The sequence below is a fragment of the Oncorhynchus masou genome, chromosome 20 (assembly GCF_036934945.1).
Source record: "Oncorhynchus masou masou isolate Uvic2021 chromosome 20, UVic_Omas_1.1, whole genome shotgun sequence".
In the NCBI taxonomy this organism is placed as follows: domain Eukaryota; kingdom Metazoa; phylum Chordata; class Actinopteri; order Salmoniformes; family Salmonidae; genus Oncorhynchus; species Oncorhynchus masou.
This window is the reverse complement of record NC_088231.1, coordinates 8,460,517-8,479,650: the sequence shown is the minus strand read 5'-3', so window position 1 is coordinate 8,479,650 and position 19,134 is coordinate 8,460,517. Positions and strand designations below refer to the sequence as shown.

At 44.7% G+C, this 19,134-nt stretch overlaps 1 protein-coding gene across 1 annotated transcript; it reads left to right on the top strand.

Annotated features, from left to right (window-relative positions):
• The first annotated feature begins 1,781 nt into the window (after positions 1-1,781).
• tcirg1a (T cell immune regulator 1, ATPase H+ transporting V0 subunit a3a) lies at positions 1,782-17,962 on the top strand. The gene is made up of 16 exons (XM_064925850.1): positions 1,782-1,886; positions 5,041-5,163; positions 5,809-5,891; positions 6,136-6,223; positions 8,735-8,835; positions 9,231-9,349; positions 9,459-9,598; positions 9,792-9,949; positions 11,491-11,581; positions 12,237-12,355; positions 12,541-12,767; positions 12,934-13,043; positions 13,293-13,382; positions 13,640-13,760; positions 16,813-16,984; positions 17,351-17,962. Exons 2-16 carry the CDS (start codon positions 5,047-5,049, stop codon positions 17,427-17,429), a joined length of 1,815 nt encoding a protein of 604 aa, XP_064781922.1. The 5' UTR covers positions 1,782-1,886; positions 5,041-5,046; the 3' UTR covers positions 17,430-17,962.
• Positions 17,963-19,134: the final 1,172 nt, after the last annotated feature.

The window sequence follows — 19,134 nt, the reverse complement described above, 5'->3', positions numbered from 1 at the left end:
ATATCAGTTTGGATTCCAGGCTCCTAGAATGCACCCAAAATATGTCATACAACAATCCTATTGTATATGGCTCATACTATGTTATTATTGTATTTTACCTTTAACTAAATCAAAGTTTATTTGTCATGTGCGCCGAATACAACAGGTGTAGACCTTACAGTGAAATGCTTACTTACAGGCTCTAACCAATGGTGTGAAAAAAAGTGTGTGTGTAGGTAGGTAAGTAAAGAAATAAAACAACAGTAAAACGACATTTGAAAATAAGAGTAGCAAGGCTATATACAGACAACGTGTTAGTCAAGCTTATTGAGGTAGTGTGTACATGTAGGTATGGTTAAAGTGACTGCATATATGATGAACAGAGAGTAGCAGTAGCGTAAAAAGAGGGGTTGGTGGGACACAATGCAGATAGCCCGGTTCGCCAATGTGCGGGAGCACTGGTTGGTCAGGCCAATTGAGGTACTGTGTACATGAACGTATAGTTAAAGTGACTAGGCAAGTCAGTTAAGAACAAATTCTTATTTACAATAACGGCCTAGGAACAGTGGGTTAACTGCCTTGTTCAGGGGCAGAACGACAGATTTGTACCTTGTCAGCTCCAGGGATTCGATCAAGCAACCTTTCGGTTATTGGCCCAACACTCTAACCACTGGGCCGAGAGCCATGGTATGTGTCCCAAATGACACCTTATTCCCTATATAGTGCTGCACTACTTTTGAAAGGGGCCCTGGTCAAAGGTTGTACACGATAAAGGGAATAGGGTGCCATTTGGGACATTGACTGAATCACACCAAGAGCCATACAAGCACGACCATGTCCTTTCATCAATGTGTATATAGTACCTTGTAAGACCACCCATACCACACACACAAGGGAGCACAAACACAGAGGTGACTTCAGAGTGAACATTGTTGTTGTATATATATATATATATATATATATATTTGAAGCTCAGTGCCATCTTATTTTGATTAATATCGTAACAGTATCAGAATGTGGTCTTAGTCTTTACAGCTTGTTGATTTCATGCCTTCTATTCTCCATTTCCGCGTTTTAAAAAAACGATCCATTATGTTTATTGTACAATGTGAATGATTTTGATGAGTTGGTAAGTGATGCCATTGATTTTATGAAATTGTAATATTTGTATATTTTTAAACCCTCGGTTCCATTTCCGTTTTTTTCCTTATCCTATTGTCCTTAATTTATCTCTTCATGAAATGCCTGTTTTATGCATTTTTCTTTTCCACATCTTTTGCCAGGTGAAGACTTTTTTTTTGGATCATCAATCAATAAACATCAAAATAATCCAATCCGCTCTCATTGTGGTCTGTTACATGCTTATTACACATGCCCTCTTGTTATACAACTCAATTACCGGTGTGTGAGAACACCACTGTCCCAAATAGGACGACAGTACCAGAACGGTTGGAGACGTCACGTGAGTTTGAGAGTGGAACAGTGTGACACAGAAGAAAGACAAAGGAAAAAAACGACCTCAAATAGTTTCAGCCATCTTAACTTCGTTATCTAACGTGCATTTGTACTGTAGTCCCTTTGTTTACATCTCTGCATAGTGCACGTTGCACCATCCCAATTGCTAGAGGGAGAAATGCTGGGATAACATTTACATTACATTACATTTAAGTCATTTAGCAGACGCTCTTATCCAGAGCGACTTACAAATTGGTGAATTCACCTTCTGACATCAGTGGAACAGCCACTTTACAATAGTGCATCTAAATCATTTAAGGGGGGGGGGGGGGGTGAGAAGGATTACTTTATCCTATCCTAGGTATTCCTTGAAGAGGTGGGGTTTCAGGTGTCTCCGGAAGGACGTGCCCCACAGCTAACGGATCGCTATCCGGCGAGCGAACTAGATAACGGTAAGATACAGAAGTTCATTTTCGTTTCACGTAGCTAGCTATCACCCTACGATGAAGACATGTCGATGGAATGGTCAACCATCTCTATTTGACGGGCATGTGTACAGCTATGCTAGCCAACGTCAGCTAGCTTCTCTTTACTACCTAGTTTATTGCTAGGTGTTTTGATGCTGATGACAGCCAGCCAGCTTAGCGTCTCCTACAGCGACGATTCGGGACATTGCTGCATGACTCAAAAGAGAGTAGTTAGCGAAATTGCCTTGTGGTGAGCAATTGTATCCCCCTAGCATCGTATCCCAGCTAGCTATGCTGAATCCGGTTAAATTTAAACTAGCTCATCACTGCCCCTAGGATTTCAGAGCTCTAAAGTCTAGTCCCAGCTTTGATGCACATGCCCTGTCTCTGCCATCTAGATGGTAGCGAGGTGAACAGGCCATGGCTCGGGTGGCAGAGGTCCTTGATGATCTTCTTGGCCTTCCTGTGACACCGGGTGCTGTAGATGTCCTGGAGTCCAGGCAGTGCGCCCTAGCTTCTGGAGAGCCCTGCTGTTGTGGGCGGTGCAATTGTTGTACCAGGCGGTGATATAGCCCTACAGGATGCACTCACTGGTGCATCTGTATAAGTTTATGAGGGCCTTAGGGGCCAAGCCTAATTCCTTCAGCCTACTGAGATTGAAGAGGCACTGTGCGCCTTCTTCACCACACTGTCTGTGTGAAGGGACTATATCAAATCAAATTGTGTTTGTCACATACGCCGAACACACCAGGTGTAAACTTTACCGTGAAATGCTTAATTAAGAACCCTTTCCCAACAATGCAGAGTTAAAAAAGAAAGAAAATCACCACACAAAAAAAGTAGTAAAACAATAAATAACAATAAACCTGGCTATATACAAGGAGTACCTGTACAAGTCAATGTGCAGGGGTACGCGGTAGTTAATGTAATATGTACATGTAGGTAGGGGTAAAAGTGACTAGGCAGGATAGATAATAAAGTGTAGTAGCAGCGTATGTGAAGAATGTGAAATTGTGCGCGTGTGTTTGGTGTGTGTGAGCATATGTAAGTGTGCGTGTGTGTGTTGGAGTGTCAGTATATGTATATGTGAGTGTGTGGGTAGAGTCCAGTGAGTGTGCATAGAGTCAATGATAGTGGAAAAAAAGGGTAAATTAAATTCCAGGTAGTCATTTGATTAACTGTTCAGCAGTCTTATGGCTTGGGGGTAGAAGCTTTACAGGATCCTTTTGGTCCCACACTTGCTGTGCAGTAGCAGAGAGAACAGTCTATAGCTTCGGTGGCTGATTTGTTTGACAATTTCACAGGCCTTCCTCTGGATGGCAGAGAGCTTGGCCCCAGTGATGTACTGGGCCATCCGCACTATCCTCTGTAGCGCCTTGCGGTCTGATGCCAAGCAGTTGCCATACCAAGCCGTGATGCAGCCAGTCAAGATGCTCTCAGTTGTAAAGCTGTAGAGCTTGTTGAGGATCTGAGGGCCCATGCCATTTCAGGTTGTCAGTGACGTGAACACAGAGGAACTTGAAACTTTTGACCCTCTCCACTGCGGCCTGTCAATGTGGATGGAGGCGTCCTCTCTCTGCTGTCTCCTGTAGTCCACGATCAGCTCCTTTGTTCTGTTGAGGGAGAGGTTATTTTCCTGGCACCACTCCGACCAGGGCCCTCACCTCCTCCCTGAAGGCTGCCTCATTGCTGTTGGTAGTCAGACCTACCACTGTTGTGACGTCAGCAAACTTGATGATTGAGTTGGAGATATGTGCCACGCAGTCATGGGTGAACAGGGAGTACAGGAGAGAGCTGAGCACGCACCCCTGTGGGGCCCCCGTGTTGAGGATCAGCATGACGGAGGTGTAGCTTCCGACAGTCAGGAAGTCCAGGACCCAGTTGCACAGGGAGGGCTTCAGACCCAGGGCCCTGAGCTTAGTGATGAGCTTGGAGGGCACTATGGCGTTGAAAGCAGAGCTGTAGTCGATGAACAGCATTCTTACATAGGTATTTCTCATGCCCAGGTGGGATAGGGCAGTGTGCAGAGCAATGGCGATTGTATCGTTTGTGGATCTGATATGCAAACTGAAGTGGGTCTAGGGTGGCAGGTAAGGTGGAGGTGATATGATCCTTGACTAGCCTCTCAAAGCACTTCATGATGACAGAAGTGAGTTCTACGGGGCGATAGGCATTTAGTTCAGTCACCTTTGCTTTCTTGGGTACGGGAACAATGGTGGCCATCTTGGCGCAAGTAGGGACAACAGACTGGGATATGGAGAGATGGAATATGTCCGTAAACACTCCAGCCAGCTGGTCTGCACATGCTCTGAGGACACGGATAGGGATGCCGTCCGGGGCCGGCAGCCTTGCGAGGGTTTACACGCTAAACGACTTACTCACGTCGTCCACAGGGAACGATAGCACACAGTCCTCGTGAGCGTCCATCACTATTTAATACAGCCTATGTATCTTTGCTTTGTCTCCCTCTATGTAGATCTGAATACTTCATTATAACAATGTAATTAGATGCTTACTAGCTACCATATATATTAGTAGTGATAGTACTTCCATATATACTAAAGTGTACTGCAGCTCTCTGATTTCCTTTTCTTATTTGCAGTACATACTGACTTTGATTTAGGTTTGAGTGACTGTAGTATTTTATCAGTCTCTCTCTCTCTCCCCTCCTCTCCTCTCTCTCTCTCTCTCTCTCTCATTACCATCTCTCAATCACATGGGGTAGTATCCTGTTCTCTTCCCCTCGTCCTAAACTCATTTACTGTCAGGCCATCTGTCCCGGAGTCACATATCGAGAACTGAACTTTTCTGTGTTCAGTAGCTCGCTACACCTATCCCTCCTTTCTCTCTATCTTTCCATCTTTCTCTTGATGCTTACAATGCTCTCCGGACTGTCTGTATTAGCTTTCATTTCTTTACCGTTGTTTAACCAACCAGCTAGGTAAAATTGAGAAGAAACACCTTTTCTGTTTAGCCTGGTCCCAGATCTGTTTGTGCTCTTGCGAACTCCATTGCTGTCAGTGTCAAGTGACACTCATGCTATTCTCTTTTTACAATAATGAATCTATCTGACATTTTTAACAGGTCATTTCTAATATCTTTTAAAAGTTGATTGTTTATTTGACACTCATCTCGACAGGTCGCCATGGGCGCGTTCTTTCGGAGCGAGGAGGTGTGTCTTGTGCAGCTCTTTCTCCAATCAGGGTCAGCCTACAACTGCGTCAGCGAGCTTGGAGAGCTGGGTCTGGTCCAATTCAGAGACGTGAGTTGTTCCCTTTGACATTTTAGTATTGAACATCTATTGTAATGCTGATAATAGACTAATTAGACAATAATCTTACTTGGCTCATAAATGTATAATTAAAGTCCATACCATAGACCATTAAATTACTAGAGGGCCTATGCCATCAATCCTCAAAGTTCTAGAATGGGGTGAAAATGGCAGCCATTGTGGTCAGGGAGAAATCCAAGCCAGTCTAATTGGAATTTATGGTAGTAAATGCATAGGTGATGCATTTCCTGCTTCTACTTAAGGCATGTAGAATAACATAAACTGTCTAAGTCCTAGCATTAACTGATTTCAGCCAGTGTATGGCTGTGGATGGACTGCATTGTTTGAATGGAGTGTTGGCATATTGTCAGTTAATTTGAAAAAACGATGGAATCATTCCTCTTAGACTGTATGGTTAGCTAGCTAACAAACATACAGGGCAGATAATCTTCACATTCATTGTTTTACACAATTATCTTATTACATCACTGGCAAACTATGGTTGGCCAATGCCCTTACCAACATGGCTGACCGTTTAATCTGTCATAAGAAGCTTCACATTCATTCTAGTATTCTAATTCCTAATTCTTCTCCTCTTCCTCCTTCTCCTCCTTCCTCTCTTCCTCTCCACTCCAGTTGAACCCCAATGTCAACTCGTTCCAGAGGAAGTTTGTGAACAAGGTGTGGCGCTGTGAGGAGATGGAGAAGTCCTTCAGTGAGTCTCTGACCTCTGACCGTCACACCATACGATCAGAGAGCACTCTCATATGGGATATTCATCAAGCCTCCTCCTCTACACATCTTCTTTGATAATCTGCATCTGATATCCACTTGCTCCCTCATTCCTCTTCCACTGTCCTTTTCTGCACATCTTCTATTCCTTCGCCATCCCTCCATCCACCCTTCGGTTCATCATCCCTTCATTTATCTCCCCACCTCACCTTTCCTTCTCTTCATCCCCAGGAAGAGAGACAGCCTGATGAACCAGCTGATCCAGCTCAGCCAATACAGAGGGGTTTTGATCCAGACACAGTCCCGCACAGTCTCACAGGTATGAACTACATATCCCAGTATTCTCTCTGCTGCTCTGGGGTCGGCCATTGTTGCACTCACACGCTCTTGGAATTATGAGTTTCCAATGTCAAAAACAATTCAAGTAACCCTCTTAAGTTATTTTCAAACGGGATGGGCTAAGTTTCCTAGGAACTCATGAACACAGCAGATGTGTATGGAAAAGCATGGATTTCTTTAGCCCGAGCTTTCGTTCCCCTTTCATTCTGATGAAGGCCATGAGGCTTTGGTGACAAAACGGATGGCACTGTGATAGACTGCATCCATTTGTTGAGTAGAGTGTTTGAGGCTATTTTATATATGACATCACCGAAGTCGAGGATCGGTAGGATGGGCTATTTTACGAGGGTATGTTTGGCAGCATGAGTGAAGGATGCTTTGTTGCGATGTAGGAAGCCGATTCAAGATTTAATTTTGGATTGGAGATGCTTAATGTGAGTCTGGAAGGAGAGTTTGCAGCCTAACCAGACACCTAGGTATTTGTAGTGTTCCCCGTATTTAAGTCAGAGCCGTCCAGAGTAGTGATGCTGGACGGGCGAGCAGGTGCGGGCTGTGATCGATTTGAAATACTGAACTCTATCAGAGAAGTAGTTGGTAAACCAGGCGAGACAATCATTTGAGAAACCAAGGCTGTCGAGTCTGCCAATAAGAATATGGTGATTGACAGAGTCGAAAGCCTTGGCCAGGTCGCTGAATACGGCTGCACATTAATGTCTCTTATCGATGGCGGTTATGATGTCGTTTAGGACCTTGAGCGCGGCTGAGGTGCACCCATGACCAGCTCGGAAACCAGATTGCATAGCGGAGAAGGTACGGTGGGGTTCGAAATGGTCGGTAAATCTGTTTGTTAACTTGGCTTTCGAAGACCTTAGAAAGACAGGGTAGGATAGATATAGGTCTGTAGCAGTTTGGGTCTAGAGTGTCACCCCCTTTGAAGAGGGGGATGACCGCGGCAGCTTTCCAATCTTTGGGAATCTCCGACATTACAAAAGAGAGGTTGAACAGGCTAGTAATAGGGGTTGCAACAATTTCGGCAGATAATTTTAGAAAGAGAGGGTCCAGATTGTCTAGCCCGGCTGATTTGTAGGGGTCCAGATTTTGCAGCTCTTTCAGAACATCAGCTATCTGGATTTGGGTGAAGGAGAAATGGTGGGGGCTTTGGCGGGTTGCTGTGGAGGGTGCTGGGCAGTTGACCGAGGTAGGGGTCGCCAGGTGGAAAGCATGGCCAGCCGTAGAGAAATGCTTATTGAAATTCTCAATTATAGTGGATTTATCGGTGGTGATAGTGTTTCCTAGCCTCAGAGCAGTGGGCAGCTGGGAGGAGGTGCTCTTATTCTCCATGGACTTTACAGTGTCCCAGAACTTTTTTGAGTTAGTACTACAGGATGCAAATTTCTGTTTGAAAAAGCTAGCCTTAGCTTTCCTATCTGCCTGTGTATATTTGTTCCTAACTTCCCTGAAAAGTTGCATATCACGGGGGCTATTTGATGCTAATGCAGAACGCCACAGGATGTTTTTGTGCTGGTCAAGGGCAGACAGGTCTGGAGTGAATATCCAGATATATTCTATATCTGTTCCTAGTTCATTTTTTTTGAATGAGGCATGCTTATTTAAGATGGTGAGGAAGGCACTTTTAAAGAATAGCCAGGCATCATCTACTGACGGGATGAGGCCAATGTCATTCCAGGATAGGTCGATTAGAAAGGCCTGCTTGCAGAAGTGTTTTAGGGAGCGTTTGACAGGGATGAGGGGTGGTCGTTTGGTCGCAGATCCATTACGGATGCAGGCAATGAGGCAGTGATCGCTGAGATCTTGATTGAAAACAGCAGAGGTGTATTTGAAGGGTGAGAGATATACTGCCCTTTGAGGCGGCAGGGTAGTGGTTAGAGTGTTGGACTAGTAACTGGAAGGTTGCGAGTTCAAACCCCCGAGCTGTCGTTCTGCCCCTGAACAGGCAGTTAACCCACTGTTCCTAGGCCTCATTGAAAATAAGAATTTGTTCTTAACTGACTTGCCTAGTAAAATAAAGGTTAAAAGAAATAAAAAATAAATACTGACCAAAAATATGTGTGGGTCCCAATTTTCATGAGCTGAAATAAAAAATTCCAGAAATGTTCGATACACACAAAAATGTTATTTCTCTAAAATGTTGTGCACAAATTGGTTTATATCCCTGTTAGTGAGCATTTCTCATCGCCAAGATAATCCATCCACCTGACAGGTGTGGCATATCAAGAAGATGATTAAATAGCATGATCATTACACAGGTGCACCTTGTGCTGGGGACAATAAAAGACCACTCTTAAATGTGCAGATTTGTCACACAACACAATGCCACAGATGTCTCAAGTTTTGAGTGAGCGTGCAATTGGCATGCTGACTACAGGAATGTCCAGCACAGCTGTTGCCAGATAATTGAATGTTAATTTCTCTACCATAAGCCGCCTCCAATGTGCTCATCGTCCTCACCAGGGTCTTGACCTGACTGCAGTTTGGCATTGTAACCGACTCCAGCATGAAAATGCTCACCTTCGATGGCCACTGGCACGCTGGGGAAGTGTGGTCGTCACGGATAAATCCCGGTGGCATCGTGTGCGAAAGCAATTTGCTGATGTCAACGTTGTGAACAGAGTGCCCCATGTTGGCGGTGGGGTTAAGGTATGGGAAGGCATAAGCTTCGGACAACGAACACAATTGCATTTTACAAATGGTTATTTGAATGCACAGAAATACCATGACGAGATCCTGAGACCCATTGTCGTGCCATTCATCCTCCTTCATCACCTCATGTTTCAGCATGATAATGCATGGCCCCATGTTGCAAGGATCTGTACACAATTCCTGGAAGCTGAAAATGTTGACCCCGCTGACCCTGGTGCTAGAGGGGTTACCCAGCTGGATGTTGAATGTTTGAAGGGGTAAGGGACTATAAAACGTTTGGGAACCACTGCTTTAGGCAATAACAGGTATAATTCTCTCTCCCCCAGAGGAAGAACGATAGTGGTGTGGACTCACTCTATAACCGCCTCCCGGACCCAAGCACCCCTCCTCCCACCCTCTTCCAACTCCTTCACAGCCGGCTTCCAGAGCATCGTAGACGCATACGGTATACACACACACACCAGCAAACTAAACAGGCATCCCCCAACTCTGTCAACCCTAACTCTTTCTCTGTATGATTTTTGTGTTTGTCCCCCCTGTGTCTCCGTCCGTAGCAGTGTACACTATTATCACCTTCCCCTTCCTGTTTGCGGTGATGTTTGGGGACGTGGGCCACGGCCTCCTCATGACCATGGTCGCTCTCTGGATGGTGCTGCAGGAGAGAGACCTCAAACTCAAGACCAACGACAACGAGGTACACACACCTTTACCACTCTCCTCGTGGATGCTACTACAGGAGAAAGACCAGAGGATGCTCGATGCTAGAGCCTCTTCCCGGGAAGAGGAAATGAGTGAAACGTGTGTTGGAAAATGAAGTATTTCAACTGGCCCAGCCCGACACTGTACCCCTCTTGACCTCATCCAATTGAAGAGCATCTCTCTCCCAGATCTGCCAGATGATGTTTGGTGGTCGGTATCTGATTCTGCTGATGGGCCTTTTCTCTATCTACACCGGAGCTGTGTACTACGAGTGTTTCAGTAGAGGCCTCAGCCCCTTCCCCTCGGGATGGAGCCTGCAACCTATGTTCCAACACTACAACTGGAGGTAAATGGATACACACACCTACAGTACCAGTCAAAAGTTTGGACACACCAACTCATTCCAGGGTTTTTCTTTACTTGTACTATTTTCTCCATTGTGGAATAATAGTGACGACGTCAGAACGATGACATTACACATATGGGATCATGTAGTAACCAAAAAAGTGTTAACAAATCAAACTATATTTTATATTAGAAGTAGCCACCCTTTGCCTTGATGACAGCTTTGCACACTCTTGGCATTCTCTCAACCAGTTTCATGAGGTAGTCACCTGGAATGCACTTCAATTGTTAAAAGTTAATTTGTGGAATTTCTTTCCTTAATGCGTTTGAGCCAATCAGTTGTGTTGTGACATGGTAGGGGTGGTATACAGAAGATAGTCCTATTTGGTAAAAGACCAAGTCCATTTTATGGCAAGAACAGCTTAAATAAGCAAAGAGAAATGACAGTCCATCATAACTTTAAAGCATCCGGAAAATTTGAAGAACTTTGAAAGTGCAGTCGCAAAAACCATCAAGCGCTATGATGAAACTGGCTCTCATGAGGACCGCCACAGGAAAGGAAGACCCAGAGTTACCTCTGCTGCAGAGGATAAGTTCATTTGAGTTACCAGCCTCAGAAATTGCAGCCCAAATAAATGCTTCGCAGAGTTCAAGTAACAGACACATTTCAACATTAACTGTTCAGAGGAGACTGTGTGAATCAGGCCTTAATGGTCAAATTGCTGCAAAGATACCACTACTAAAGGACACCAATAAGAAGAAGAGACTTGCTTGGACCAAGAAGCACGAGCAATGGACATTAGACCGGTGGAAATCTGTCCTTTGGTTTGATGAGTCCAAGTTATAGATTTTTGGTTCCAACCGCCGTAGGTGAACGAATGATCTCTGCATATGTGGTTCCCACTGTGAAGCATGGAGGAGGTGTGGGGGTGCTTTGCTGGTGACGTTGTCTGTGATTTATTTAGATTCAAGGCACACTTAACCAGTATGGCTACCACAGAATTCTGCAGCGATAAGCCATCCCATCTGGTTTGCGTTTAGTGGGACTATCATTTGTTTTTCAACAGGACAATGACCCAACACACCTCCAGGCTGTGTAAGGGCTATTTGACCAAGAAGGAGAGTGATGTGGTGCTGCATCAGATGATCTGGCCTCCACAATCACCCGACCTCAACCCAATTGAGATGGTTTGGGATGAGTTGGACCGCAAGGTGAAGGAAAAGCAGCCAACGAGTGCTCAGCATTTGCGGGAACTCCTTCAAGACTGTTGGAAAAGCATTTCTCATCAAGATGGTAGACAGAATGCCAAGAGTGTGTAAAGCTGTCATCAAGGCAAAGGGTGGCTACTTTGAAGAATCCAAAATCTAAATAGATTTTTTTATTTGTTTAACACTTTTTTGGGTTACTACATGATTCTATATGTGTTATTTCATAGAAAAACCATTGGATGAGTAGGCATGTCCAAACTTTTGACTGGTACTGTATGCATACACACACACAGACGCACACACACTAATATTGTCCTCTCCATCCTGTGTGAGTGATGAGACTCTGAGGGAGAACCAGTATCTTACTCTGGACCTAAACGTGACCGGAATGTTCCAGGGACCCTATCCGTTTGGCATCGACCCGGTAACTAACTCTAAACTACATCCATCCATCTTTTAATCTGTATCGCTTTTGTGTATTTTCCCATTCAATGTCTTTGTTCCATACTGAATGAGCCGGCACTGGAAACTTCCATGCAACATGTATCTTAAGCTCTCTTAAACGCAGCTTTGGAGTGAGTAGGCTTTGGAAACAGTGATGCTCAGTGATCAATGCTTTTCAGGACTGAGTCAAATGAAAACATGGCGTTTTTAATTTTAAAAATTTAACTAGGCAAGTCAGTTAAGAACAAATTCTTATTTTCAATGACGGCCTAGGAACAGTGGGTTAACTGCCTTGTTCAGGGGCAGATCGACAGATTTTTACCTTGTCAGCTCAGGGATTCGATCTTGCAACCTTTCGGTTACTAGTCCAACGCTTTAACCACTAGGCCACCTGCCGCCCCAAATTGCATTAACGTTACGCAATTCCATTTCCTTTTATTGCACTACAATGGCAATTACTAACAGGCTTAAGCCTATAACTGTACAAATATGTTAGGTACTGTGCTGCTTTAAACAAGAAATGAAAAGAGAAACCAACTAAATGTAAAGAAACGTTCGTGTTTGCGGAATACTTGAATTCGACACATTCCAAAACAATGTCTGTTGTGCTCTGTTTTCTGACCTTTGACCTGTAGATCTGGCGGCTGGCCAACAACCACCTGACGTTCCTGAACTCGTACAAGATGAAGATGTCCGTTATCATCGGGGTCGTCCACATGACTTACGGAGTCTGCCTGTCCTTTTTCAACTACATGTACGAGACACACACACTACAACCCTAAAACCATACTTTAACAATCATCTGTGATTTGCATAGAGTCTACATCTTCCAACCCGACACTGAATTGAGTTTGTATTATAATGAACCCACTCTTTTCCAAGGAGATCTTAGTTACACATCTGATCAAAAAGTCATGTTCTTTGTCTCTCTCCCTCCAGTCACTTGAACCAGCTGAGCAGTGTGTTCCTGGTACTGATCCCAGAGCTGTTGTTCATGCAGTGTCTGTTTGGCTACCTGGTCTTCGTGGTGGTGTTGAAGTGGCTGGCGTTCAGCCCCCAGGATTCAGACCGGGCCCCCAGCATCCTCATACACTTCATAGATATGTTCCTGTTCACTGAGAATGAGGATAATCCGCCCCTCTACCACAGACAGGTGAGGAGCACGCGTGGACGGCAGACAGACATGCGCGCGCACACGTGATTGTGGATAGGCGAGCGTAGCTGTCCTGTCCGTCTAGCTGCATTAAGCTCTAGCAATGGACAACTTTAATGAATGTCTGTTTCTCCTCTATCCCTCCCTCTTTCTCGCTATCCCCCCACTCCCCTCTCTAGATGATAGTCCAGAGGTCCTTGTGGTGGTAGCTCTGGCGTCACTGCCTGTCCTGTTACTAGGGAAACTCTCTCTCTACTACAACCACAGGAGAAGAGCCAACACCATAGGGGTAAGGGTGTGTTTGAGAGAGAGAGGAAGACAGACTGAAAGAGACAGGGTTTGTAAGTAACTACATTTTTGCAAGTAAGCAAAGGAGTCTGACAGCGTTTGTAACATATGCGAACAGTTATGTCTGTGTGTGTGTGTGTGTGATTGAGACATGAAGTCTGTTTACTCTACTGAGTCATCGGTTCTACACCTCAGCCCTCTACTGTAAATTATAGATGCCACATGTCGTGTGTGTGTTTGTGTGAGACAGGGAGAAGAGCGCCCCCTTGTGACGGACACCAGCTCCATCAACGCACTACAAGGAGACCTGGAGGAAGGAGGACCCAGAGAGGAGGAGGAGGTGAGGAGGGAGAGGGAGGGGTAGAAAGTAGGATGGTTAATGTGAGGAAACTGTAAAAGTTTTTTTTTTTTTGTAAACCGTAGCAAAAGGTTTTTCAACTGAAAACGAAAATGGGTGTTTCTTATTGGACGAGGTAGTCCCTCCCGGTTTTGATCAGTTTTTTTGTTGTTGTATTTGTTTGGTGTCTATTGAATATGGACCAGGGCTAAGTGTTGATTTGGGATTCTGATTTAAACCCTTTCTCTCCTCCCCTGCAGGAGTTTGATACAGTGGATGTGTTCATGCACCAGGCCATCCACACTATAGAGTACTGTCTAGGCTGCATCTCCAACACAGCTTCCTATCTACGACTGTGGGCCCTGAGTCACGCACACACTGGCACATTGTCACAGACAGGCCACACAGACCCAAACATCTAACACACACACACAGAGAAACAAAAATTGAAGTCTCCTACTTAATCTACACACGTCTAAATTGTTTTTCAAATCCATCCTTCGTGGCACTGATCTGAAAGAACTGACCAGGTGAAAGCGAGACTATTGATGAGCTTCCATCACATGGTTTTCTTCACCTGTCAAGTATTTTCTAATCAGAATAGATGGAGAGCAGGAGACAAGGAGAAGACGAAGGTTGTTTGTTTTAAACAGGAAACCCTTTGTCTATCACCTTTAAGCAATCGAAAGAGAGCCCACATTCTATTCCCAAATTGACCCCAAATGTGAACGATGCCAACATAACACTGCAGCTCATTGACATACAGAATGTTCTGGTTGTGTCCAAAACTAAAAGGCTATCGGGATGCTATTTTGAATGCAATATCCAATATAACATAAGTACCTATAACTCTTGACCCACTGATGGTGCCTTCAGAAAGTATTCAGACCCCTTGACTCTTTCCACATTTTGTTACGGTACAGCCTTAATCTATAATGGATTACATCGGGGGGTTTTTCATCATCAATCTACACACAATACCCCATAATTACAAAGCAAAAACAGGTTTTTAGAAATATTCAGACCCTTTACTCAGTACTTTGTTGAAGCACCTTTGGCAGCGATTACAGCATCGAGTCGTCTTGGGTATGACGCTTCAAGCTTGGTACCCCTGTATTTGGGGTGTTTCTCCCATTCTTCTCTGGAGATCCTCTCAGGCTCTGTCAGGTTGGATGGGGAGCGTTGCTGCACAGCTATTTTCAAGTCTCTCCAGAGATGTTCGATCGGGTTCAAGTCCGGGCTCTGGCTGGGCCACTCAAGGACATTCAGAGACTTGTCCCGTAGCCACTGTGTGCTTAGGGTCATTGTCCTGTTGGAAGGTGAACCTTGGCCCCAGTCTGAGGAACTGAAGCAGGTTTTCATCAAGGATTACTCTGTTCATCTTTCCCTCAATCCTGACTAGTCTCCCAGTCCCTGCCGCTGAAAAACATCCCCACAGCATGATGCTGCCACCACCATGCTTCCATAGCCACAGGTAGAATAGTTGAAACTGGAGCAGCAGCACGGCCAGGTGGACTGGGGACAGCAATGAGTCATCATGCCAGGTAGTCCTGAGGCATGGTCCTAGGGCTCAGGTCCTCCGGGAGAGAGAAAGAAAGAATTAGAGAGAGCATACTTAAATTCACACAGGACACCAGATAAGACAGGAGAAGTACTCCAGATATAACCAACTGACCCTAGCTCCCGACACATAAACTACTGCAGCATAAATACTGGAGGCTGAGACAGGAGGGGTCAAGAGACACTGTTGCCCCATCCGATGATACCACCGGACAGGGCCAAACAGGAAGGATATAACCCCACCCACTTTGCCAAAGCACAGCCCCCACACCACTAGAGGGATATCTTCAACCACCAACTTACCATCCTGAGAAAAGGCTGAGTATAGCCCACAAAGATCTCCGCCACGGCACAACCCAGACAGGAAGATCACATCTGTGATCAACCCACTCAAGTGACGCACCCCACCTAGGGACGGCATGAAAGAGCAGCAGTAAGCCAGTCTCAGCCCCTGTAATAGGGTTAGAGGAAGAGAATCCCATTGGAAAGAGGGGAACCGGCCAGGCAGAGACAGTAAGGGCGGTTCGTTGCTCCAGAGCCTTTCCATTCACCTTCACACTCCTGGGCCAGACTACACTCAATCATATGACCCACTGAAGAGATGAGTCTTCAGTAAAGACTTAAAGGTTGAGACCGTGTTTGAGTCTCTGTGTCTCACAAACTCCAAGTGGCTGTCATGTGCCTTTTATTGAGGAGTGGTTTATGTCTTGCCACTCTACCATAAAGGCCTGGTTGGTGGAGTGGTGCAGAGATGGTTGTCCTTCTGGAAGGTTCTCCCATCTCCACAGAGGAACTCTAAAGCTCTGTCAGAGTGACCATTAGGTTCTTGATCACCTCCCTGAAACACAACCAATGGACATTAGACTGGTTGGAAGTCTGTCCTTAGGTCTGATGAGTCCAAATCTGAGATTTTTGGTTCCAACCGCTGTGTCTTTGTGATGATGATCTCCGCATGTGTGGTCCCCACCGTGAAGCATGGAGGTGTGATGGTGCTTTGCGGGTGACGCTGTCTGTGATTTATTTAGATTCAAGACACACTTTAACAGCATGGATACCACAGCATTCTGCAGCGATACGCCATCCCATCTAGTTTGCGTTTAGTGGGATTATCATTTGTTTTTGAACAGGACAATGACCCCAAACACACCTCAAGGGCTATTTGACCAAGAAGGAAAGTGATGGTGCTGCATCAGATGATCTGGCCTCCACAATCACCCGACCTCAACCCAATTGAGATGGTTTGGGATGAGTTGGACCGCAAGGTGAAGGATAAGCAACCAACAAGTGCCCAGTAAGTGCTCAGCATATGTGGGAACTCCTTCAAGACGCTTCGAAAAGCATTTCTCATGAAGAGAGAGAATGCCATGTGTGCAAAGCTGTCATCAAGGCAAAGGGTGGCTTTGAAGAATCTAAAATATATTTTGATTTAACACTTTTTGGGTTACTACATGACTCCATACGTGTTCAATTTCATAGTTTGTCTTCACTGTAGAAAATAGTAAAAATAAAGAAAAACCCTTGAATGAGCAGGTGTGTCCAAACCTTTGACTGGTACTCTGTATAAAAAAAGAGCCCACATGTATTTGTATATGCTTTTTGCATAATGGAGAAGTGACAGACTACTACTGGTTCTTTCAAGACAACGGAGAACTCTGAAAAAAACGAGATCAAATCATGTGAGCTTCAAGGAGCTCTAGAAAGATGAGAGTTTCCATCCTGGAATTCTGACTTAGATGACCATTCAAAACCATTTTTCAGTCTAAGCTAGTTTTTCTCCCGAGTTACCAGTTGTCTCGAACGCACTGAAGTCAGAGATTTCAGAGTTCCCAGTTGCTTTGAACACGGTATAATACCAGTTGTGTGTGTGTTGCAGAGCTGTCGGAGGTGCTATGGGTGATGGGGATACGTATCAGCCTGTCGTGGCAGGGCTACATGGGATCTGTAGTTCTAGCCGTCATCTTTTCCTTCTGTGCCACACTCACCGTCTCCGTCCTGCTCGTCATGGAGGGGCTGTCCGCCTTCCTGCACGCGCTCAGATTGCACTGGTGGGTCACAATGTGTTCCATCTCTCTTAGGTCATTCACATACCGTTGCCCATCGATGTCTTCCATCTCTCACCCTCACACACAGGCGTACAAACGCATGAAATAATGCACACACCACCAGTTGATCTGTATCCCAACACAACACACACGGGGATGTATGAAACTTCTCAGCCCCGAAGTGTCGCAGAATTGTGAACGTGTCGGTGGCGGGGACTGGTAAGACGCTTCGGGAGCGCAGTCACGTGTGTTAGCAAAGCAGAGGTCCTTGGTTCGAGCCTCAGCGCGAGTCATGTCAGGAGGAAGTGGTAGTCGCTGAATAAGCAGCGTGACGGCCATCCCTAATATTCCCATTGTCTTTCTTCCCAGGGTGGAGTTCCAGAATAAGTTCTACAGTGGAACAGGATACAAGCTCAACACTTTCTCCTTCAACCTGAACCCTCTATAGGACATTGTTACAGAGGAAGTACTCTACCAACATAGATATTTACCCAACAGAAGCATGTATAAAGTTGTTTTATATACCGCTTTCAAACACAAGACGTTGTGTTACAAATGAAGTACTGACAGATATTGGGTGTCTGGAATGGCAACCTATCCCTTATATAGTGCACTACTTTTGACAAGAGCCCTATGAACCCTGGTCAAAGGTAGTGCACTATATGGGGAATAGGGTTCCATTTCAGATGCATCCATAGCCTAATAAAAATTGATCAAACCATAGCTTATCTTGCATATGGTATCATATTTAAAAAGGAAGGGAACTTGTGTATATAGTCAGCGTTTAGTTTTTGACTTGCAGTTTCTCTTTTATGATGAGCCTACAACAGAGATGGCGACTGTAGGAGTGCACTGCTTTTCCCAGGGATCACTGGGACACCATTTTGTGCATGGGAGCCTTCTACGTTTTTTAACCACTTATAAATTAATGCCATTAAATTGTTTTATAATCCCTAAAAGTTTATGGATTGCAGTGGATTTTCAGTAATGTAGAGACAATGTAGGAACACTGCAGCCAACATGCATGATATCTTACAGTACCAGTCAAAAGTTGAAACACCTACTCATTCCATACATTTTTAAAAAGCCATTTTCTACATTGTAGCAATATTGAAGACATCAAAACTATGGAATCATGTAGCAAAAAGTGTTAAATCAAAATATATTTTATGAGATTCTTCAAAGTCGCCACCCTTTGTCTTGACAGCTTTGCACACTCTTGGCATTCTTGAGGTTGTCACCTGGAATGCATTTCAATTAACAGGTGTGCCTTGTTAAAAGTTAAGAGATTCCACAAATTAATACGTTTGAGCCAATCAGTTGTGTTATATTTTGTAAAAGACCAAGTCCATATTATGGCAAGAAAAACTCAAATAAGCAAAGACAAACAACAGTCCGTTACTTTAAGACATGAAGGTCAGTCAATGTGGAAAATTTGAAAGTTTCTTCAAATGCAGTCACAAAAACCATCAAGCGCTATGATGAAACTGGCTCCCATGAGGACCTCTACAGGAATGGAAGACCCAGAGTTACCTCTGCTGCAGAGGATAAGTTCATTAGAGTTACCAGCCTCAGAAATTGCAGCCCAAATAAATGCTTCACACATTAACATCAACTGTTCAGAGGAGACTGCGTGAATCAGGCCTTAATGGTCAAATTGCTGCAAAGAAACCACTACTAAAGGACACCAATAATAAGAAGAGACTTGCTTGGGCCAAGAAACACAAGCAATGGACATTAGACCGGTGGAAATCTGTCCTTTGGTATGATTCGTCCAAGTTTGAGATTTTTGGTTCCAACCGCTGTGTTTGTGAGACGCAGTGTAGGTGAACGGATGATCTCAGCATGTGTGATTCCCACTGAAGCATGGAGGTGGTGGTGCTTTGCTGGTGACATTGTCTTGAATTCTAAATAAATCACTGACCATCTTAACCAGCATGGCTACCACAGCATTCCGCAGTGATACGCCATCCCATCTGGTTTGCACTTCGTGGGACTATCATTTGTGTTTCAACAGGACAATGACCCAACACACCTCCATGCTGTGTAAGGGTTTTATTATTTATTTTGATTTGTTTAACACTTTGATTACTACATGATTCCATGCGTCACATCTTCACTATTATTCTACATTGTAGAAAATAGTAATAATT